The sequence below is a fragment of the Cydia splendana genome, chromosome 20 (genome assembly GCF_910591565.1).
Source record: "Cydia splendana chromosome 20, ilCydSple1.2, whole genome shotgun sequence".
Classification (NCBI taxonomy): Eukaryota; Metazoa; Arthropoda; class Insecta; order Lepidoptera; family Tortricidae; genus Cydia; species Cydia splendana.
The window spans coordinates 16,357,700-16,381,677 of NC_085979.1; the positions used below are offsets into that span (position 1 = coordinate 16,357,700).

General features: G+C 38.3%; 1 protein-coding gene across 1 annotated transcript in view; it reads right to left on the bottom strand.

Annotated features, from left to right (window-relative positions):
- Positions 1-538: 538 nt before the first annotated feature.
- LOC134800567 (tubulointerstitial nephritis antigen) overlaps positions 539-23,978 on the bottom strand; it is a 60,721-nt gene continuing 37,281 nt past the window's right edge. The window contains exons 5-9 of the mRNA XM_063773056.1: positions 14,385-14,565; positions 11,578-11,712; positions 10,094-10,290; positions 1,902-2,041; positions 539-1,251 (exon numbers count right to left, since the gene is read on the bottom strand). Coding sequence (XP_063629126.1) covers positions 1,096-1,251; positions 1,902-2,041; positions 10,094-10,290; positions 11,578-11,712; positions 14,385-14,565 — 809 coding nt within the window. The 3' untranslated portion in view covers positions 539-1,095. The remainder of the gene's footprint in view (positions 1,252-1,901; positions 2,042-10,093; positions 10,291-11,577; positions 11,713-14,384; positions 14,566-23,978) is intronic.

Consider the following 23,978-nt stretch of genomic DNA (forward strand, 5'->3'; position numbering starts at 1 on the left):
AAAAATAGGTCGCGAAGCGCGTAGTTTATGGTCAGTCAAAAATTAAAAAGTTAAAAACATTGCAGTCTCGATTTTGGGACTGCAATGTTGCATACAAATTCCATTATTTGTCGAGTTCCAAACTTTTTAAAAGTTGAAATGGCCATATCAAACGAAGGCACAGGCCCATTAAACAGCCAAACAGATGATTAGTACCGCGACTATTTAGCTGTCTCAAATAGGTTGGCGTATTTTCGGCAGAAAAATACATTTCTATTTTTTTATTAAAAAAATAAAAAGGCGGCAAAGCAAATTTTTTCAATTGTTTCTACTTTTTTCTGTGAAAATATATACGTAAGAACGTTGCTTTTGTAAAATATTTCTATGATATTTATATTTCTTGCACCATTTTTGAGAAAAGCACTATATATGACTCGGCTGGAAGGCTACTTGCTGGCTTCGGATTCAATTAAACGGCCTCCCAAGGTCGTCCGTTTAAAACGAATCCTCAGCCTGCAAGTACCTACTTCCGAGCCTCGACAATAATGTACTATTATGACACGTTCTTTCGTTCTTTAGAATGGGCACATTTAGGTCTCTGAGTTATTCTGAATACATGTACGTTTATATATCTACACGAATATGTAGTCATATTTTATAAAATAAGTTAAAATTCGTTACTATAGTACAGGATCATACAGTACGTCAAACTAACTGCAGCAACAGGACGTGTTTTTCACAGATTTCTTTATAAAATATTGCCAAACCACGTTATATGGTAGGCTTCCTTTGGTCAATACAGTTGAAAAAGGACTACATAAGTATGTACTCGCCCTACATGTCGCTGAAATCAAAAATTGAGATTGAATACTTAGACGAAATGTACACCGCCCTAAAGAGCGTTAAAATCAATATTAAAAGAATACTGTCGCGAGCTGGTAGATGGCGCTGATACAGAGTTACCATGATATACTCGCTAGACAGCATTGAATTCAAAACAGTACAACAGATCAAAACCTAACCAATGTACTTCGTAAAATTAAACCGCACGATACCCCTGGACGTTTGAAAGGGGCGTGTGACGACACAAATCGGCGTGATGAGTTGGCCCCTCTGTTATGTGGTGCGGCGGACGGATGGGCGCAGGAACGCGGACGTCACGTCGCTGAAGGCTGAGACCACGAACGACTCGATGTCGGACTCGTTGGAGCCGCGCGCGATGCGGAAGTATCCGTTTTCACCCCAGTCGGTGCCCCAGCTGTTCGCCACGATCTGAAATCGAAGAACAACTTTTTAAAATGGTTTGTTTTAGTCGACACATAGCGTACCTATCGATTGGAGCCGATGAGGATGGATGAGTTGATTTATAACCGCGTCTAACTCTTTAACCCGGCTACGGGAAGGGTCATACCATACATTCATAGACATGTACCTATGTTAAATACCTACTAAGTAGTGTGTTGCGACTGTCACGTGTTCCATTATGGCCTTAAAACTAATGAACCAATTTTAATAAATGTAGGATGTACTTCCAAAAAGCTGAGCCATATTACAGGTGTTTAAAGTTTTTACTTCTAGCCTAGTCTTGGGTTCTAATCCCGGTAAAGTTTTTTTTTGTGTTTTACATGTATTTTTTCTTCCTGGGTCATGAATGTTTTATATTTTTTTAATGTGTATTTATTTGATTATTTGATTAAGTATGTATGACGTCGTTTCGCTTTGTACCTGTAGGGTATAAGGGCGTCAGCTAGCTGGCGCGGGTGTACGGAGCGGGTGCACACACGCGGGTGTCATAGTAGGTAAAATCCGTCGCACGACGCGTCCGCGCTACTTAGAGTTGCTCATACTACTTTTTCCGTGCAACTGCGCCAGCTCGCGGACGTTACTTAGTTTTAGCTAAAATTGTTACTTAGTAAGCTTACCCAGAACTTTTCCTGGCGGTCCTCGCCCCAGCCCACGATCCTGACGCTGTGCAGCCCCTGCAGCTTGCTGTCCCCGTGGCGGCTGCGCCGGTAAATGCCGTCCCGGTAGTGGAAGAAGTCCTGGTACACTGTCATCACAGCTGCAACCACAAAACTAGTTTAACTTCTACTCACAAATTTTACGAGATTCGGCTGAAAAATGCGAACTGTAGACGAAAACATCCGGATATACGAAAAAATTTGCTCAAGCTCAAACGGAGACCTTCACCTTTGCTCGGTCAGTAATAATTTTATTATTCTATTGCTATTAAAAGGCTACCAAGAGCAACTTGGATAAAACGTATACGAAAGTGTAATAAAAATCCTTCCTCTGTATTCAATTTTTGAAGTTTAGTCCTAGTTCTACGGATAGATGGCGCTACGTGTTCAAATTGGTTCGGCAATATGCATATTATACAAATATCTGGGATACCGAGCTATTCTCGGAAAACGTATAAAAACTCAACAATGCGCGTTTTCCCAGAGATAAGACCTAGATAGAGTTTATTGCCCCCAAAAATCCCCATATACCAAATTTCATCGAAATCGTTAGAGCCGTTTCCGAGATCCCCGAAACATATATATGTATATATAAATTGCTCGTTTAAAGGTATTAGATAGATAGGAGAATGGGACATGTTTTAGTATTTTTTCAACACACTTGCGAAATCAGTTGCGTCACTAAATTAAAATTCAATTTTAAAAAATATCTTCGTTAAACATGTTCGCCAACAATACCGTGAAGAATGACGACTACTTAAATATGAGAAACAATGCCCAAGTAGGTATCTGTCCGCTCCCAAGCATTGCATAAAATTAAGATTTCCTCTTTAAATATTCACATTTAAGATTATATTACCACTAGTATTTCTTTTTGTCAATAGATGGCGTTAAAGATATAATTCGATCAAAAGTAATTTTGAAAACTAGCCAAAATATCATTACGCGGCTATGTTTTTATTGAATGCGCCAAAGTTTTGTGGTTGCCATGTAGAATGAGAATGTACCCTTTTGGCATTTTTATTGAACTTAAAGGACATGACTGATACTGACATGGTTTTACAGTTATAATATGACAGCATAGCTCTTAATAAGATTATATTTTACAATTTGTAGCATCAAAGTGCGAGTCGGACTCGCGTTCCAAGGGTTCCGTACATTAAGTCCGACTCACGCTTGACTGCACATTTTTAATAGATTTTCCTGTCATCTATAAGTAAAGAACTATTTTATGTATTTTTTTTTCCAAATTGTAGACCCAGTAGTTTTGGAGATAAAGGAGGGGGGAATGGTCATTTTTTGCCTGTTTTCTTGAATTACTTCTAAACTGTTTATACAAAAATTATAAAAAATATATATTTGAGAGTCTCACAATGAGCTCTTTCATGTGATATGTAACACGATGTAGTTTGAAAAACTTTATTTTTTAATTTTCTCATTTACTCCCGAAAAAGCGGCCCCCATGTTTAAAATTCATTTGTTTACCTTACATGTTTTCGTCTTTGGGTCACAAAATTGCATATGTGTACCAAATTTCAACTTAATTGGTCCAGTAGTTTTGGAGAAAATAGGCTGTGACAGACGGACAGACAGACGGACGACTGATCCTATAAGGGTTCCGTTTTTTTCCTTTTGAGGTACGGAACCCTAAAAATAACATAATGTTCCTCAAAAGATACATAATCGAGTGTAACAACGATAAACATTGCAATTAGGTTTATTTTCTGTCACGAGATGGCGCTAGTGGTAGATTTAGGTCGCTAATCAATTTCAAATGTGGCATATACGTTTGGAATTTAGTAAGGTTATAGGTATACTCCCATAAAAATCAGGATGCTTACCACTTTCTTCCACGATTCAATGATATAAGTATGTATTCATAGCTGCGATGTATTATGAAAAACTTTAATGTGAAACGAGAGCTAATTTCAATATTTAGAATGTGGGTCCTCGCTGTTGACTTCGCCGGCAAAAGAAATCGCGAGCAAAACCCATAGATCGGTGCCAACTGCCAAGTTCTATTAGTTCACTTGGTATGTAATAAAAGTTCAGGATTTGACTTAGCTGGGTCCATATTGGCTCATATACAATTTATTATTCGAATATTTCTAATAATACCGCTTTCTATTCATAATCATCATTTCTCCGAAAATTGTTTCTCATATATTTTTTTAATAGTTTTTTGTACTACTACCTGCATTATTCATAACGATACATATTCCGTTTTTTTTTTGACTCATAATGTTGTCACTGAGAATGTATCTGTGCCCATAATGTTATTAGTAAGAATCTCTCGAAGACTAAGGCGGGAGCATTTGCTCTCGCTACGCTGGCTCACTGTGAGGGTCACAGGATTTCGGTTCTGTGAGGTTCGCAGTTCTAACCTAAACTAACCCACCTTTCTGGCAGCATTTCGGTTCTGTGAGGGTCGCAGTTCTAACCTAACCTAACCCACCATTCTGGCAGCATTTCGGTTCTGTGAGGGTCGCAGTTCTAACTTAACCTAACCCACCTTTCCGGCAGCATTTCGGTTCTGTGAGGGTCGAAGTTCTAACCTAACCTAACCCACCATTCTAGCAGCATTTCGGTTCTGTGAGGGCCGCAGTTCTAACCTAACCTAACCCACCTGTCTGGCAGCATTTCGGTTCTGTGAGGGTCACAGTTCTAACCTAACCTAACCCACCTTTCTGGGAGCATTTCGGTTCTGTGAGGGTCGCAGTTCTAACCTAACGTAACCCACCTTTCTGGCAGCATTTCGGTTCTGTGAGGGTCGCAGTTCTAACCTAACCTAACCCACCTTTCTGGCAGCATTTCGGTTCTGTGAGGGTCACAGTTCTAACCTAACCCACCTTTCTGGCAAGATTTTTTTTTTCTTATTTAGAATTTACTATTGCAGGTACATGCTGCTATAAATAAAATCAAATATGTCGAAATCGATATGTCGAGTAATAATATATGCATAAATTTTAGTAATAGCGATATTTATGTAGAATGACATTATGAATATAATAAATTCGAAGTTCCAATGAGTATTGTTTAAAATGAAAATGTATAATGATCATTAGGACGTAAAATTGTATGAAATACATTTTCGGAGTTTCAATAATCGAATTAGCAATTTTATATGAACTTTGGCGCACCCGACTGAGCTAGTTTTTACATACAAATACTTTTTTAATATTTTGTTGTTGGTATTTTATAATGATAACGTAAACGTCACCCAGCTACGAATCAGCAGCCACTTGTCATAAATCATACACTCAAAGTACTTATCAAGTAGTTGTAGCTGGAAATTTGAGAGTGGCTATGATCTCACTCACTACACATTAAGTATTAGGTACATACGTACCAATTGAATAATTATGAATAGTAAGTCCTTTACCAACCTTTACTTACACCTAAACATAAAATTAATTAAATCAAAAACAAATGTGAAAACGGGAGCATTAAAAATACTAAAAAAATCCTTGTCAAGAAGTTGAAGGAGACATCCATAGGTATGCCAACAATGAAATCGTGTTAAAAAGTTTATTGGTTTAATTAGCAGGCTTTAAGTGTAGGTACTTTTTACAAACTAAATTAATTAATTCTACTATGTAAGTAGGTAGGTATGTGAAAAAACCGGACAAGTGCGAGTCGGACTCGCCCACCGAGGGTTCCGTACTTTTTAGGGTTCCGTACCCAAAGGGTAAAACGGGACCCTATTACTAAGACTTCGCTGTCCGTCCGTCCGTCCGTCCATCCGTCCGTCTGTCTGTCACCAGGCTGTATCTCACGAACCGTGATAGCTAGACAGTTGAAATTTTCACAGATGATGTATTTCAGTTGCCGCTATAACAACAAATACTAAAAACAGAATAAATTAAAGATTTAAATGGGGCTCCCATACAACAAACGTGATTTTTGACCAAAGTTAAGCAACGTCGGGAGTGGTCGGTACTTGGATGGGTGACCGTTTTTTTTTTTTTGCTTATTTTTTCGTTTTTTTTTTGCATTATGGTACGGAACCCTTCGTGCGCGAGTCCGACTCGCACTTGCCCGGTTTTTTTAATATTTGTTGTTATAGCGGCAACAGAAATACAATACATTATCTGTGAAAATTTGAACTGTCTAACGGTTCATGAGTGACAGCCTGGTGACATACAGGCGGACAGGCGGACAGGCGGACAGACGGACAGACGGACAGACGGACAGACGGACAGTGGAGTCTTAGTAATAGGGTCCCGTTTTTTCCCTTTGGGTACGAAACCCTAAAAATGGTACCAAATGAAGTAATGCTATAGACACAAGTGTACTACTTATTGTTCTAACAAAGACTATAACCGTGTTTATTTAACAACTGTTCGGACGTCGTTGTGGTCGACCTCGGCGACAAGGTGCTATTGTTGCGCGTGACTGGACTGGACTCAATACTATATATCTCGGTAATGTGATTGACGAAATTTAGATTTTCGATTTACGCGGTAGGAGTGGTAACTACGTCTCGTTTTGTTACTTCGGCTCTTGCATTTTAAGAAACCTAATCCCAAAATACTTATACTATTTTTCTAATGTTCGTTTTTCTGGGGACTTTTAGGTAAAAAGTTTGTTTTATAACTGACGTTATGTTGTGGCAGGACTGTTAATATTTATGGCAAGAACGTATGTTATGACTACTGAGCATTATCGCTAATACCTATTAGACCATATTTAAAAGTTAAGGCAAGTGACTTTAGAACAAAAGTTAGTAAGGATTGCGAGGAAGTCCCGCTCGTGACTTCTTTGTACCATCATTGTACCATATATTGTGTTTATCATATCATATCATACGTCACTCGACTATCTCTCAATCGGCCTCGCCTAACATTTGTAATCTGACCTTAAACATGAGATGCAAATTAATAAGATAAACGAAACACCTTAAGCTGCTGTTTTGAATTTAACGTTACCTATACCTACATGTATAAGTGGCGCTTACTTTCCGTAGTCTATGTTATTGGGTCTACTATTGTGTTTCATACATGGTGCTTGTATAAAACGGTGCACGTTAAACTCTTTAAGTGACTATCCTAGGTATTTATATGATTTTGAAATCATCTTGCCCGGATTATTACTCAATTACGGGATCTATGTTGCTTTTAGCAAGAAGGGTTGTGAGATGTGTGCTCCATCGTAGCATCGAAACTATTGACCAGATTTTGATAAATGCGTACCTAGTTAATAGTTTCGTCGTTATGGCCCTGTGTCATAGGTGGTATTATTACCGATAATTTTTAATGGGTTTCTTTACGAAAATAGACGATTTAGTTTTGTTACCTACAATATTATGTAAGACGGGTCTTTTATTTATACATGTATTCTGCATTAAAGTTTGGTGTCTTAGGTACGGATGCAAGTGAGGACTTTTATTATAGACTACATAAACATTAACAAATGAAAAGAAATGAGTTGTGGTACACCTCCGAATTATCTTTTTTAACCGACTTCAATTTCATAGAATAAGGAGGAGGTTCTGTATTGGTTGTGGCTATGTTTTTTTTTTATGTATGTTCATCGATTACTCCGAGACCCGTGGGCCGATTTGAGTAATTCTTTTTTTGTTCGAAAGAAGGTACTTCCAAGGTGGTCCCACATTAATCTGGTGCTGTTCTGATGATGGGATCCGTGAAGAATTGAGGGAACTCCTCAATTTTTGAAGGCACATGTATGGTGATTTGAGTATTGTCTTAAGCAAAACAAGCATTTCCTCTTGAAAACCACTAATTTAATGGAGTGGACCTGATGATGATGATTGTTGATGATAATGATGATGATGATTTTATAAATGTAGATTACTCCGGAACCCGTGGTTCGATTTGAGTAATTCTTTTTTTGTTTGAACGAAGTTACCTCCAAGGTGTTCCCATAATATTGTTGGTTCTAATCTGATGACGGAATTCATAAGGAAATGAGGGAACTCCTAAATTTTTAAAGGTACGAGTATGGCGACATCGTTGTTTTTTATAGTAACTCAAACATTTCCTCCCGTTAATAACCCATTTGATGAAGTACAACTGTAGCCTTACCACGAGTTTGACACTACATATTCGCTAACGTCTTCGTAACTTACTTTCTATACATCGCGCTCGCACTAATAGGATGCCAGTACGAGCGAGACGCATAGAAAGTAAGTTACCCACACGCTAGCGAAGTCTAGTCGAGAAGAACTACTGAAGAGTCGGGAAATGGCGGTTGTAGGGTTGGTGGTTCAGGCTTCAAGGTCGAGGGGTTCCGTGATCAGGGGTTGATGTGCTGTGAGGTTGAGTGATCTGGGGGTTGAGGGATTGGGTCAGTGGCGGGGCGGAGGATGGATTTTGTGTTTGTGCACTGTAGTGACAGGAATGATTACGAATTTAGTGATACGCATCATTATTCCTTTCATTCATGCGTCACGCGTCACATAAGCTGTTAACAATGCCTTACAATTAAAAATGGAAAAATAAAAACTTTTACAAAAAAAAAGAAAACCGACTGCAAAAAGGACAAAATAAAATATAATCCGTTTTTAAGTATATGCGTTACCAACTGATATGTTTGAAGTCGGTGCCAAGACTAATAGTAACAATACCGGTCAAAAATAATCAGCTTTATGTCTATAAATCACATTACAACTGTACTAATAGGTATTATAATGGTGAAAGTAATTCTGTCTGTCTCTTTGTCACCTTTTCAGCTAAACAACTGCCATGTAAACTGGTGAAATTTGCCATGCAGGTAAAAAGTTAAAGCCCTGTAGATGGTTCTTGAATTGTTTTATATTTTGAAATCAAGTTCTTTGGATAAGAGGTGGTAAATAACTCAGTTCCAATCCCACACCTGAGTACTATGGACTGTTCGAAAATTAGTAAAAATTGCTCTTTAAAAAACATGTCGGCAATCGCATTGGTTTTATACTAGTACCGACAAACATGGTACGGACTGCGCCAAGGTGGATTGACAGTGGGTTCTTAGGTATCTACAGAAAGTATGATCATTGCTGTCGTGTAAGGCAATCCAACGTACATATAGGTACATAAAGCCACATTGTTATCGGATCGTCCTAAAATCATGGTATGCTTCAAAATTGGCTTGGCACTGACATCAAACATATCAGTTGGTAACGCATATACTTAAAAACGGATTACGAGTATATTTAATTTTGTCCTTTTTGAAGTCGGTTTCCTTTTTTTTTTGTAAAAGTTTTTATAGTGAATAGATTTCATGACCTCTGGAATTACAAAGTGCCTACAAAAACCGTGCTTAAACAATATTTATTAGTTTACGGTGGCCAATATATTTATAGCTAACATATGGATTCCGGAGTTCAGCTTGAGAGGTTTGTAGTAAAGTATGAGTAAAGTTTGCAGAAACCTATTCCGAGCATGATGGTGACCCGAACTGCTTTTGGCCGGTTCTAAAATATCCACATTACCAAGCGGTCTCGAACAGACTCCTTCTTCTTCTTCCTAGCCTTATCCCATTTACTTGGGGTCGGCTCTCCTTATATGGCGTCGCCAGGAGCGTCTGTCCTGGGTCGTCTCTGGTGGTATTCTTTTTTCTTTAAGGTTCTTTTTTACAAGACCTATCCATGTTGTCTTGGGCCTCCCGCGACCCCTAGGCTTCTCACTCATTTCTAGCACCTTTCTCGTCATGTGGTCTGGTGGGCGCCTCATGACGTGGCCATACCATCGGAGTCGATTTTCGGTGAGTTTTTCTTCGATTGGCCTTACTCTGAAACTGCCTCTAACGTGGATATTCTTAACATGATCCAACAGCGTTACTTCGGCAGCCCATCTCAGCATCCTCATCTCCGCTGCATGCAGTTTAGCGACTTGGTATTTTTTCAGTGGCCAACACTCAGAGCCGTATGTCATTGCCGGGCGCACAGCTGCCTTATAAACTTTGCCCTTAATACGAACTGGCATTCGTTTATCGCAAAGAACGCCCGTGAGCTCACGCCACTTCACCCATCCAGTGTTGATACGGTTAACGATATCTGCATCTATAGATCCGTCGTTTTGCATGTTCGAACCAAGATATTTGAAGCTCGTTACTTCGTTCAGAGGATTGCTGTCCAAGTTAATTGTGCTGCGGATGTTGGTCTCCAACAGACTCCTAAATAAATAAAAAAAGTTCTAAGTAGTAGGAATCCTTACCTTGAACGGGGCCTGACTCCCTGATGTCGTACATGATGTCCTCTTCCTTGACGAGGCGGTAGGGCGGGCCCACCTTGTAGCGCGACGTGCGGCGCGGGTCCTTCGGCCGACACCCATCTTGGATCAAATCCCCATGCGGCTGGTAAGGACATCTCTCGGTTTTAGCCGTGTATGGGAAGCATTTTTCTTCTACCAATCTGCAAGAATAGCATTGTAAATAAATATAAGAATTTTTTTTAAATCAAATGCTTGATCCAGCGTAAATTTGCGGCGCGAATGCTGGAAGTAAAGCACCGCCAGAGGAGCAGCACATCATAGGTTGAAAACGGTAACATCTGTGAGTTCGAACTTAATCTAGTGTGTTAACGTGATTAACTACTGCAAGCTTATATAACATATATGTATATTCTATATATGTTATATTTATAAGCGTTACTCTTGTGCTTTAGGACTAAGACTTTTTCAATGATTTCTAAAATGTTGGACTCTGCAGTTTTACTCAGAGCGTTCTGTGTCTAATGTTATGTACTACATATACAGGGTGTCCCATAAGTGACACGTCACAGTGACATTGGAGGTAGACCAAGCCAAGAGGACCCAAACCAACTTAACATGACCTCAGTAAAAGTGGCACGGTTTTCGAGTTATTGCCAAATTAAGGTTTTTCATGAATTTTGACCGTTTTTAAAATTGTTAGTGCCAGTGTGCACTCGGAAAGGTCTCGAAGTTAGTTTTTTCTATGTGTACCGCATCATGAATAGTAAATTAAGATAACAGAATAGGTATTTTATCGATAAACAATGTAAAATTACTAAGTAGCAACGGATTGCAGATTTAACTTATTTTTTATCAGGCTTTCGAAAGATGATAATAATTCATAATTTTATTGCAGGAAGGTACATGTGTTATACCATTTTTGAATCTGCATAACATGCTCAATATTTTGACTTTATTTGCTCATTACTTTTCTAGTATTTTTTTTTCACGACAGGTGGTCAAAGTCGAAATTAATGTTTCCCTGTGAATTTAATTCAAGATTAAACCAGTAGGTACTTTTTTGCATTTTACATTGTTTATCGATAAAATACCTATTCTTAATTAACTATTCATGATGCCGTACACATGAAATCACTAACTTCGAGACCTTTCCGAGTGCACACTGGCACTAACAATGTTAAAAACGGTCAAAATTCATGAAAAACCTTAATTTGACAATAACTCGAAAACCGTGCCACTTTTACTGGGGTCATGTTAAGTTGATTTGGTTCCTCTTAGCCTGGTCTACCTGCAGTGTCACTGGGACATGTCACTTATGGGACAACCTGTATATGTCTAACGTCGCCGTCACGTCGCACGTCCTGCTGGACGGCTCGTCCGAGCATCCAACCAAGTTGAACATTTAGGCCACAAAAAACGCTCGAACGACTCGCTTTAAATTCTCGCTGGCCTATGATTCGGTAAGGTAGGGATTGGAGTCTGCTCACCCGTGTTCGCCCGCGAAGTTCCATGCCACGTCGATGTTGCCGCCGCCGCAGCCGCGCTGATGCCGCCGGTTGCACGACAGCAGCGTCTGCGGGGACAGCACCAGGCTCTCGGCGCCGTTCGACATTATGCCAAATCTGTAACACGTTGAGAAACTTTGTGAACTCTTAGTGTCGTAGAGGGTTGAATAACTCGCTCTAGACTCGTTAGAGGATTATCGCTTCACAACTTATTACCTGACTACAGTAACGCTTCGTCGTGATCGGGGTGGTAAAATGCCACTTACATACATAGGTACTCGTATATGTTTCTTCCGAGCATACACAGTTACAGAGTAAATTAAATACAACAAAGGCGAAGTTATCCCTTAATTGAAGGGATCTCTTTTAGTTAACCTTTAAGGTAATGAGTAGAAACGAAGTAAGTAACGATGAATGACAAATAAAAATGTATAATCCTATAATTACGATTAATTAGTACGCAACCTATGGCAATTAGTACAAAAATTACCACTTATTACAATGGTGCGCGTTGCCATCGGTCTTAATACCCTCGCCACGCACTTCGCACATATAGTCACTACATTAAAAGTAACTAGCGATTTTTTCTGACTGTTCTATACTTTACGTAGCTCTAAGATTAAAAGGACCTAAGAATTCATATTTATTAGCATATTGTTTCCTTTGTAACTTCAAGAGCCCTTACCAACGACACGGCCACTCCATTCACACGATACAACAAAACAAAATAAACCCAAACAGATTATAGCGAGATCGTATAACTTGTTAATTTAAATGAAATGTGAAACTTATTAGTTCCAGTTAAGGTTGACATTGGAAGCAACTAATGAAAAATGATACGAGTTAGCAGAATCTATTTCTGTATTCTAATGAATCGGCTGACTTCACGCGAGGCTTGTTAGTTCAAGAGTCTCAGGTTGCGAGGGCCCTTGTTTATTTTAGTCTCACTTATAAGATAGAGTTGGGTTATAGGACTTATAGGTAAGTATTAGGTACCAGAGAATAGTATGAAACAAGATTGCAGACTTTTTTTGCTTGTTGCCGATTTATTACAAACTTCGCTGCGGCAAGATTATTACGGGTCCAAATAGATGAGGCGGGTCCGTCATTGCCCGGCTGCGTGACATCTGATACCGATGTTTTAGGGTTCTTTAGTCAACTAGGAGCCCTCATAGTTTTTACCCTATCTGTCTATCTAACAAAAAACGTTCATGTAAAATGTTGCCAAGACGAGACCATATGGCTCGCACTGTTAAAAAGTTTTCTGGTAGCTATGTCGCGCCAAGCTTTTAATTCTACACGCCTGCAAGCTCTAACTTCACAACAGTTGGACAGGTGTTAATACAAGAATAGGGAATCTGACAATCCATTCTTTGTTAGACAAAACATATTTTTTGGAAATCCAAAAGAATATCCAAAAGAATGTTCCCTCCCTCTGTAACTTCAGCATATTGGCTAGTTTGAATTACAGTTTTGTGGTGACCGGAAATCATAATAAAACAGATCCAGCTTTTGCTGCCATAAATTTAATGGAAGGAAATGTTGAAATTGTCATCCTGTGGATATAAGCTTTATAGCCTATCACTGTGATTTATGGTCATCATGCGAACGCCCACCTGATAAAAGTTAAATTTACAATAGTGTAATATACTGTAGATCACTTCCATAGATTGCGACAATGGGAACAATAAATCAGTGAATGACTATCTGTCATATGTTTCTAAGGGTTTTATGAGTCAAGCGCATAGTCACCTAATAACATAGAGATGAAACTGTTTACCTTCGAGGCACTGACCTATGGTTCAAGATTTATTACACTTGAAGCTCTGCATTTAAAATAAGGGCCTACATCTGTATTCCATCGGTACGTTTAGGTACTTTTGGTACATTGAACCAGTGTAATTCAATGGTAAATAACAATAAATGTTTGACCGCTTTGTGAATCTTAACTTTTAGGTAACTTATACATACATACTTACAATAGGTACCGGACCGCTTAGTGGTCTGTGTTTGGATTCAATTTACGCCAAAAAGAAACTTTGATTTCAAAACTTGTGTCTAATCAGGTACCTATCATTTAAATATAACAAGCCTAATCGAATGAATTACAATTCGCAACAAAATCAGTCACAATCCTGCTAAGGTATGCGAACTTAATCACTGCAATAATTGTACGGATTCAAAGAAATAAGGGTATATGTGGATGAATAATGTTAAAAGACATACGCCTTTATGCTGGAGCCTTAGAATATCGCATCCTACGCGAGGTCCTCAAACCTGATCCACTTAGTTTGGCCATACAATGTGGGCTGAGGTTCCGGGTGACCTTGTTTTGCTCTTCAGTCACTTTCATTATTACGAGCTACTGAATGCTAGCTAGCTATCACTTGCGTTAGGTACCTCACATGAAACTTTCACTTGCAACGTTAGTCTTTGTGACTCTTTACCCTTCTGCTGTATCTTTTAAATTAGTATGTTGTAAGAATTATATTTTATTACCTTACCTGTGTCCATATACTTGTCTACTGGAATTTTGGTATTATTTTCTTTCACACACAGGCCGGAAACGAATGAGGCCACACCCCTAAGCCACCATGTTGTAGCGGGGCCAGCGCTGCCGAGCGTCGCTCTGTCCGGTAAGGAGCGTCCACACTCACCGGTCTGACGCGATGGAGGCGATGGACACAGCCCAATCAGAGCCGCACCAGCCCTGGTCGACGATGGGTGTGATGTAGCCGAGCCAGCGCTGCCGAGCGTGGCTCTGTCCGATAAGGAGCGTCCACACTCACCGGTCTGACGCAATGGAGGCGATGGACACAGCCCAATCAGAGCCGCACCAGCCCTGGTCGACGATGGGTGTGATGTAGCCGGGCCAGCGCTGCCGAGCGTCGAAGCTGTCGGGCAGGGGCGCGTCCGAGTCGTACTCGATGGGTAGCATACGCTGCGTCTCGGGGCTCAGAGGCAGCGTGCCTGGAGAAAAGCAGGATTAGTAATTAACAGAAAGTGACGTTCTCGACACAAAATGTCATGAACAGGTTTTACAATTTAATTTGTAATGATAGATTAATTTATCACTTACTGGTATAAAACGCATCGAAGTTCCCGTAAGTGTTAGATTGGGTCGTAATAACTTGTCAACACTACGCTCTTAATGTCAACGAATAGCAATGAAGAACTGAAGATAGAAGTTAGACGGGTGTGTAATGCTTAATATAATTATAAAAAAACTATCATACATTTGTTATAACGCCACTTGATATATTATTGTATGTTATAATGTAATTTTTATTATACGTTTCCTTTATTATATTGTGATTTCATCTAAACTGTCATTGATATAATGCATAATTTTCAAATAGTATATAGATATATTTTATAATGACATTTGTTATATTATATTTTTGTATAACGTAATACTTCATACAATTTTATCAAGTATAAATACATATATTGTATAAATTTTTTTGTCATATTTCATTTACCGATAACGTAAAGTTTTACATACTTTTTATAACTAGTACGCAGACTACTGCTTTTGCTAGCTATTTCATTCTAGGGAGGCCGCAGTTCTAACCTAACCTAACCAATTTTTCCACGGTTTTCGTTCTGCGGGGGCCGCAGTTCAAACCTAACCTAAACCACTTTTTTCCTAGAGTATTTTATTCTACGGAGGGTCAAAGTTCTAACCTAACCTAACCCTCCTTTTGTTAGGTAGTTATTCGTTTATGCGGAGTCGCAGTTCCAACCTAACCTAACCCATTTATGTCATGCAACTATTATGCCACATAAATATTTATGTGATGTCACTTGTTATAACAAATAATATGCTTTAGAGTATGTAATAATTATGGCAATGTATATTAGACGAAGTGTAAATATACCTTATGACCATTATACCCATAATAACATTATGTATACCGTTAATTAGGTATTACGGTAGTATGCCATTATAGTCATAGTCATATATTTATTCAATAAAACAATACAGGTATTGTGTTTGAAATACATGGCTTAAAACTAAAATTATTAAACACTTAATAAAATGTAAAGATAATCCTAAATCTTAAACATTATCATAAATTTCATCCACTGTGTAAAAGCAACTTCTCAATAAAAATCTTTTCAATTCCCTATGAAACAGCGAGTGATCCGTAATGATTTTTAGTTCAGTAGGCAATCTGTTATAAAGGCTTATTCAAAATAACGATATATCAAACTATAATATATGAAAAGTAATTATAACAAATGTAATGCACCCAAGTTAGACCAAGAAAAGTCTGCAGCGATCTTGATAGCCCACGTAGTGCAAGTGTTATTTTAAACGTCAAACTTCTATGAAATTATAACGTATAAATAACATTTGCACTGCGTGGGCTATCAAAATCACTGCAGACTTTTCTTGGTCTAACTCTATGTGTTTGTGTTGACGCCCTTTTCTTTCTCACCCAACGCCTAAGAACGTAGGTACCTTAAAGTCATTCCAACATCTCGTTTCAAGTAGAAATTGACGTCTGCTGTAGGGTAGGACTCGACTATTATATACCAGTATGTTCAAAATCAAATATTCGCTAATGCAGCTAAATTAAATGCTCACACACAATCACAATTCATTCGCGTAACATTTATGCTACCAAAAATACATACCTACACCCGAATTAAAACGTCTTCTTGAAGTCGGTCAACAATGGATGATATAATTATGAGCATTCTTATTATTCAAGGCCAGTGTTAAACATTTGCACACCGTTGAACTAGATTTACTAAACTAGTCTTCGAGCAACACCGGCTTCCGACACATCGGAAGGGAGGGGCCCAAGCGATATCTCACCGTACAAATCTTTCTGCCATTTTTCGCGGGGGGAAAGGTGCACACAGTCGCACTTCTCACACACTTACATACAAAATCCAATCTGTAATGACGACACAAATACATAGAAAATGACACACGTCAAAGACAAATCTTGCAAACCTCGATCTCTTTTTGTGTACGGACGAGTGACAAGTGTCACAACACGCACACTAACACATTTTCGTTGAAGTATGTTATTGTATTCTGAGAGATGAGAAGTCGGATTTGTCGCTCGACCGATCCGCAATTTGTACTGAGCGAGCAAAATCGATAAATCCAACAATTACATGAGACTAAAATATAATAATTGTGTTTGAATGTAATTAAACGTATGATATGTAAAAAAAAATATTACATGTGAAATGTAACACCTTCTTTTTGTAAATTTGATGTCCCCGACCTCTTTTTATAACAAAAAACCGAGCAAACAGGCATTTTTGTGCAGCAGTGTTCACGCGCGCGTCTAGACTCGGTCTAGTGAAAAATCCAAGTGCAACTAGTTTTATTACCCGCGCTAGATTAGATTGACGCGCTAATCTTGTACCTCGGCAGAGGGGAAATAGTGCGAATGCCGCCTCCCTTCCGTGTTGCTCGAAGAAACTAGTAGTTCGCCCCGAACTAAGAACTCGCGGTTTGCCAAAAATTATATAGAGCGATTGACTTTGTTGCACCTATTTACTCGTATAGTGCGACATAAAATAGTAGAAAATAATTTTTAAGAAATAAAAACGCATTTAACTGATTTGCAAGACCGAAGTGATCCCATAAGTGTTCCGTGAACAAAGTTTTGTACGGAACACCAAAAACGACTTCTATGGGGGCCGGTGAAAGATTATTGTACATAGATGGTGCACTATGTAGAAAAGGAGGTAAAACCACCCAGTTTTCTAGTAGGTAGCATTTCGTTTCTGTGAGGGTCGCAGTTTTAGCCTAACGAACTCACTTCTCTGATAGCATTTCGGTTCTGTGAAGATCGCAGTTCAAACCTAACCTAACCCACTTAACGGCGCGTGCGGTGCGGTGTACGGGGGTTTGAGCGGAAGGGGCTAGTAAGTTTGGCATCATTATACTTTATACCTACATTTTATGGTAAGCAATCATAGTGGTTTATTTAGTTTAGGTATCAGTGGTTTTCCGGGTCAAGGTCCGGTTCCGGGTCCAAGTACGGGTCCGGGTCCAGTTTCGGGTCCAGGACCAGGTCCAGATCTAGGTCTTGGTCCAAATCCAGGTCCAGGTCCAAGTCCAGGTCCAGGTTCGGGTTTAGGTCCAGATAAGAGCCCGGATCCAGGTCCAGTTCTGGCTCCAGGGCCAGCTCCGTCAAAATCGAAATTCGAAATCGCCAAACGTGTACTATGCGTCATTGAAGAGTTCTGTTCTGGTCATCATCAGCAGTTCCACTTCATCAAATGCGACAGTTTATAATGTAATTTCTTGATTTTCTGATGAAAATACAAAAATCTCTATACGCATGCCTTTAAGATTTGAGGAGTTCGCTCGATTCCTCATGGATCCCATCATCAGAACTCGAGCTTGACAAAAATGTGGCTTATAAACTTAACTTTTGCTTAACAAACATAACGAAGAGGACAAATCGCCAAACGTGAACTATGCGTCGTTGAAGAGTTCCGTTCTGGTCATCATCAGCAGTTCCACTTCATCAAATGCGATAGTTTTTAATGAAAATGCTTGATTTTCTGATGAAAATACAAAAATCTCTATACGCATGCCTTTAAGATTTGAGGAGTTCCCTCGATTCCTCGTGGATCCCATCATCAGTACTCGAGCTTGACAAAAATGTGGCTTAAAAACTAACTTGCTTAACAAACATAACGAAGAGGACAACTCGCCAAACGTGAACTATGCGTCATTGAAGAGTTCCGTTCTGATCATCATCAGCAGTTCCACTTCATGAAATGTCACTTTTTTTTAATGTATATGCTTGATTTGTTGATAAAAACACATAAATCACTACATGTATGCCTATAAGATTTGAGGAGTTCCCTCGATTCCTCATGGATCCTACATCAGAACTGCGTTTTTAGCCCACGCAGTGAAAGTGTTATTTTAAACGTCAAACTTCTATGAAATTATGACGTATAAATGACACTTGCACTGCGTGGGCTATAAAATCCACTGCAGACTTTTCTTGGTCTGACTCTATGCATATACAATTATATATACAATCAAAAAATAATTTTCAAAATCGGTCCAGGAATGACGGAGATATGGAGTAACAAACATTTTGAGATTTGGAAGTCGGTTAATAAATGAGGGCGCCACTTTCTACGTAACTGTCACATTTTTGACGTAAAATGCTTACACATGGCAACAATTTATAGTCTGTCAAGCCATTTCCGTCAGTAGAAAATAGCGGCAAATTTTAAAAATGTAGGCGCGATGGGTTATCGTCGCATAGAAAATTTCCAAATTTTATTTATCGCGCTTTTCTCTACTGACAAACTTGGTTGACCGACTATAGTATGGAAATTTTTGAGTTCCATTTTATTTCATTTCTACTATTTTATGTCGCGCTATAGGCGGCAATGGATCAAAAATCGCGTGGATTTATTGCAAGGTCTGTGGAGCCCTTAACTGATACTGTATCTGTGGTAAGCCGAAATATTTCCTGACAAATGTCAAATTAAAATTATGTTTATTTTTATCTTGCTAATTATTTCAAAATGCTAAATTTAAAAACGATATTATAAAAGTAATAAAAAGTCATTTATTTACATACATAAAAGTGTAAGCCGAGTACTTTCATTTGATACCAAACTCGACCATACTTTCTTGCAAATAAAATGACCAGATTAGCAAGACCCCTCACAAACAGCTTTTTGGCCTTCTAAGGTCTTCTAGCTCAATAACCCCTCGATCGAGCCTGCTCATAATTTAATGACTAAAATATAATGCCCTCGACTACAAGTTTACCCAATTTCATTTAAATTAGAACAAATTTACTTAAGTTATTGAGTATCAAACTATCTTCTGACAGTTCAGCTTAAAAACATCGAAATGCCGGGACGTGCCGCTAGCCATCCGCGTGTTCCTAGTTGAATGTAAGAACTTCACTTCGCTTCGCTCGCTCGTTCGAAGAACTACACTTCGCTTCGCTCGCTCGTTCGATTAAGCTGGACCAGACACATAGTGAAAAATAGACATAAAACATAGTGATCGAAATGTATTAAAAGTACCACCTGTATTCATTACCTATGTTATACAAATAAATTTCTGATTCTGATTCCAGCATGTGCTAAAAACTCGTGTCTACCCGATATCCAGTCCCCACAGGTAAGAGTATTATTGATTTGTTAATATTCCTAAATAACTGATATAACTGGTTTTGTTATTTGACGGTTATTAATTGGTTTATGCATATTAAACTTGTGTATAAATATAAATTTGTTTTGAAACACGCTTAAATACATATTTAAATCCACCAATTAACTAAACATAACGTTGAATTTTATTACGCTGGATATGACCAAATTGTAACAATGATGACTTTTATAGGATTTATATCTTCGAGCAACACGGAAGGGAGGCGGCATTCGCACTATTTCCCCTCTGCCGAGGTACAAGATTAGCGCGTCAATCTAATCTAGCGCGGGTAATAAAACTAGTTGCACTTGGATTTTACACTAGACCGAGTCCAGACGCGCGCGTGAACACTGCTGCACAAAAATGCCTGTTTGCTCGGTTTTTTGTTATAAAAAGAGGTCGGGGACATCAAATTTACAAAAAGAAAGTGTTACATTTCACATGTAATATTTTTTTTTACATATCATACGTTTAATGACATTCAAACACAATTATTATATTTTAGTCTCATGTAATTGTTGGATTTATCGATTTTGCTCGCTCAGTACAAATTGCGGATCGGTCGAGCGACAAATCCGACTTCTCGTCTCTCAGAATACAATAACATACTTCAACGAAAATGTGTTAGTGTGCGTGTTATGACACTTGTCACTCGTCCGTACACAAAAAGAGATCGAGGTTTGCAAGATTTGTCTTTGACGTGTGTCATTTTCTATGTATTTGTGTCGTCATTGCAGATTGGATTTTGTATGTAAGTGTGTGAGAAGTGCGACTGTGTGCACCTTTCCCCCCGCGAAAAATGACAGAAAGATTTGTACGGTGAGATATCGCTTGGGCCCCTCCCTTCTGATGTGTCGGAAGCCGGTGTTGCTCGAAGATTTATATATATTGCGTCATTTTAATATTACTCATTTGCATTTCCTATTTCTATTCTGGTAGGATACTACACAATAAAATTCAAATTAATCTGATTATGAGCGCATGCGTCTCGTTCTAATGCAGTCGGTTGCACGAACGGGTATCTGGTTATTGTTCGATCCTAATTAAATTAGTTAATTGCAATTTTTCAGATTTTTTTATACTTATACTCACTGACAAAACACACAGTAGTCAGTGTTTTTTAGTCCCATAGAAAAAGTTGTTCAGTATGGCCTACCTAATCACCTCGCACAATATGGCTAACGGTCCAAAAATGACCCTGTATACCACGCCGAGTTTTATTAACTAAGTAAAAAAAAAAAAATACTGATAAAAATACGTGAAATAATAGTAGTTTATGTGACTGCTACATAATGAAAGGCATTAAAATACGAGTGTGGGTTTATGAAACGAATGAAATGAGTTTCATAATAGTATCACACGAGTGTTTTAATGCCTCATTATGTACAGTTATATACACTGCTTTATCTACACACATATTATAAACTTTCTATGATATATTCACTAACCTCATATTACAACCGACATTGGGGCACTTTCCTCTCTGGCGGAACTCGCGGATATGAGATGGCGTCTCCGAAATATCTTTATCGCACATTTTACACGAAACTTTTGTTATAGTTACTTTAAAAACAACAAAACAAATTATTTTTTACTACAAACTAATTAAAAGATAAACTGTACGTCAAATGGCGGCAAATGAAAACTTTTTTCACGCATGTCACGCATCCGTAGTTTTTTTTTTTTATTCAGAGACAAACTAGAGTCGGGGTCGATTACCATATCGTCCGATACCAACTTACAAGCGAGATTTGTCAATATTGTATGCAATTGACATTTGATTTCGAATAAAACGTCATCTCGACTGATATTAGAATAGGGGTCAAATCAAATTCCTTTTTTTTCAGAGATGTTCGAAATTTTAATTTCATTACCAAATCGATTTTGATATAGTAATGAAGCTATTACCACATTTTCACAGATAAGAAATTTGCTGTAACAAAACAGTTTATCGTAATGTGGGCCATTATTTACGGATTTTGAAGGCATCATAGAGAGTTTATGATATGTGTGTAGATAAAATCATTTACTTACAAATGACGTACCTTAGATTCTAGTTAGATTACGTAATTTATAATTTATTTGGTGACATTTTATATTCATTATTTTATATTGTTCTGTACCTATATTGTTTGCTATTGTGTCGTTTAAGTACTTGTATTGTGTATTCTGTGATTTGTCTCAGTGTTTTATGGGCTAAAAGCCTGAAATAAATGATAGTTTTTTTTTCTTTTTTTTTTACTTACGAGCCTGGTTGATTACATTTAAAGTTTTGCTTAAGTGGGATTCATACAATGACCTGTATATGTGTACCTATACTACCTATTTAGGTCTGTGTAAATTACGTTAAATAAGCACTTTTTGGTAGCCTCTATTATACATAAGTATATCAACACACTTTATTACTCACTCAATTCACTCATATTGTATGTAAATTACCTCTTATTGACACATTCAACGATAAAATGTTAGATTTATCTGACGCCATCCAAATTAGAAGTAGAGGCAGGTATCTCAATCGAAAATAGATCTTACTGCGATCGTTTCAAGAGTTGAATCGTGATTTAGTGAAAAGTTGGCAATTGATTCTATTGAATGGTGAAGTCACGATTGTCAATTACCGCAACTCAATTTAGTCGGACAAAGCGACATTTTAGTTGCATTTTGCACTACTTTTGGTGGTGAACAGTTCAAACAACTTAACCGCCCAGTTTTTGGATTTTGATAATCTATCTATCTATCTAATGGGCATTATCACTTAACTGTGTACCATTAACGGCCGGTTAGCAATCGTCACAAAACATTTTGTCAGGAATGTAACGGTTAGACGTTACTGAATCATGACTTAAGTCGCGCTTTAAAGTACATACAAGTTTAAATGAAAATGCTCTAATACCTTTAAACGATCAATTCTTGTTTATTTATATCATATATTTCGGAGATCTTGGAAACGGCTCGAATGATTTCGATAAAGTTTGCTATATTCGGGGGCGAAAAATCGATCTAGCTAGGTCTTATCCCTGGGAAAACCCGCATTTCTTGCGTTTTTATATGTTTTCCGAGCAAAGCCCGGTCTCCCAGATATTAACAACTAAAGTAAGCAAGAATCAGCTTACATAACACATACAACATGGCTGTAATAATATATGGACTGAAAGACAGAGGGACATGATGAAACTATAGGGGGTACCTACCGTTTTTGTGATTTTGGCCATGGTACCCTAAAATAGGTAGGTATATCGTTGGTGAACTGTAGGTACAATTCAGATATAGGTACATCTCTAACAGACACCTAATTATTGTACAGTACTGAAATATGGAAGGTTTAAAATATTGTCTGCAAAGTGTGATCTAGTGTAACTACGGTTGTACCAGTTTTAGTCACAGTTGTCACGATTTGACCTTTCTGGTCGGCCAACGTTAGGGTGAACAGAATATTGACATTCCATGTCCAGTACTTAACCTATTTATATTGTATAGTTGTTGTTGGCATAAGTCTCAAAGAATCCACATATGCGAAGGACCAAGGAGCGTCATTATTACGAATGATGCTATACAAGGCTCGACAAACCGTTGCGTGGGCGGGGACACGATTAAAAGTATTAGAACCTTGTCGCGGCGTCAGTAGCTGTCATTGTAATGTCATTGCGGTCTGATTTTATGTTGCATTTATTTTTAACGGTTATTAGACCACACACAATGCTTTTGAACTAAGTAAATGACCACAGACATAGATGGATATTGTTTTAGGATCAAAGTAGCTTATCCCTATACCTCATATAAGACAAAGTCCACCGCCGCGTCTGTTTGTTATGTATACAAATATAAACAGACTTTTCAGCTTGCCTGGAATGATAGGAGGCGTTGTCTAGCACAATAACACTATTTGGTGGCAAGTTCGGTAGTAATTGCTCTTGAAACCACTTTTCGTAAAGATTCGCAGTCATATCTTCATGGTAGTCTGCTGAACAGGTTTTAATATTCTTAGCAGATAAAAGAAGGGATCCTGGTACACTTCCGTGTTTAGATCCAGCAATAAGTATTATAACGCGTTGTCCCCTGGAACAAGGAGCGTTAAGGCAGCATTTACCGGACGTATCAACCCAACCTTTCTTCACAATGTCGTGAGTGTCATACCACGTTTCATCTGTCACAACTATATTTCGACCTACGGACCGAAATTCTCGTATTTTTTTTTAATATTCTTTTCTGA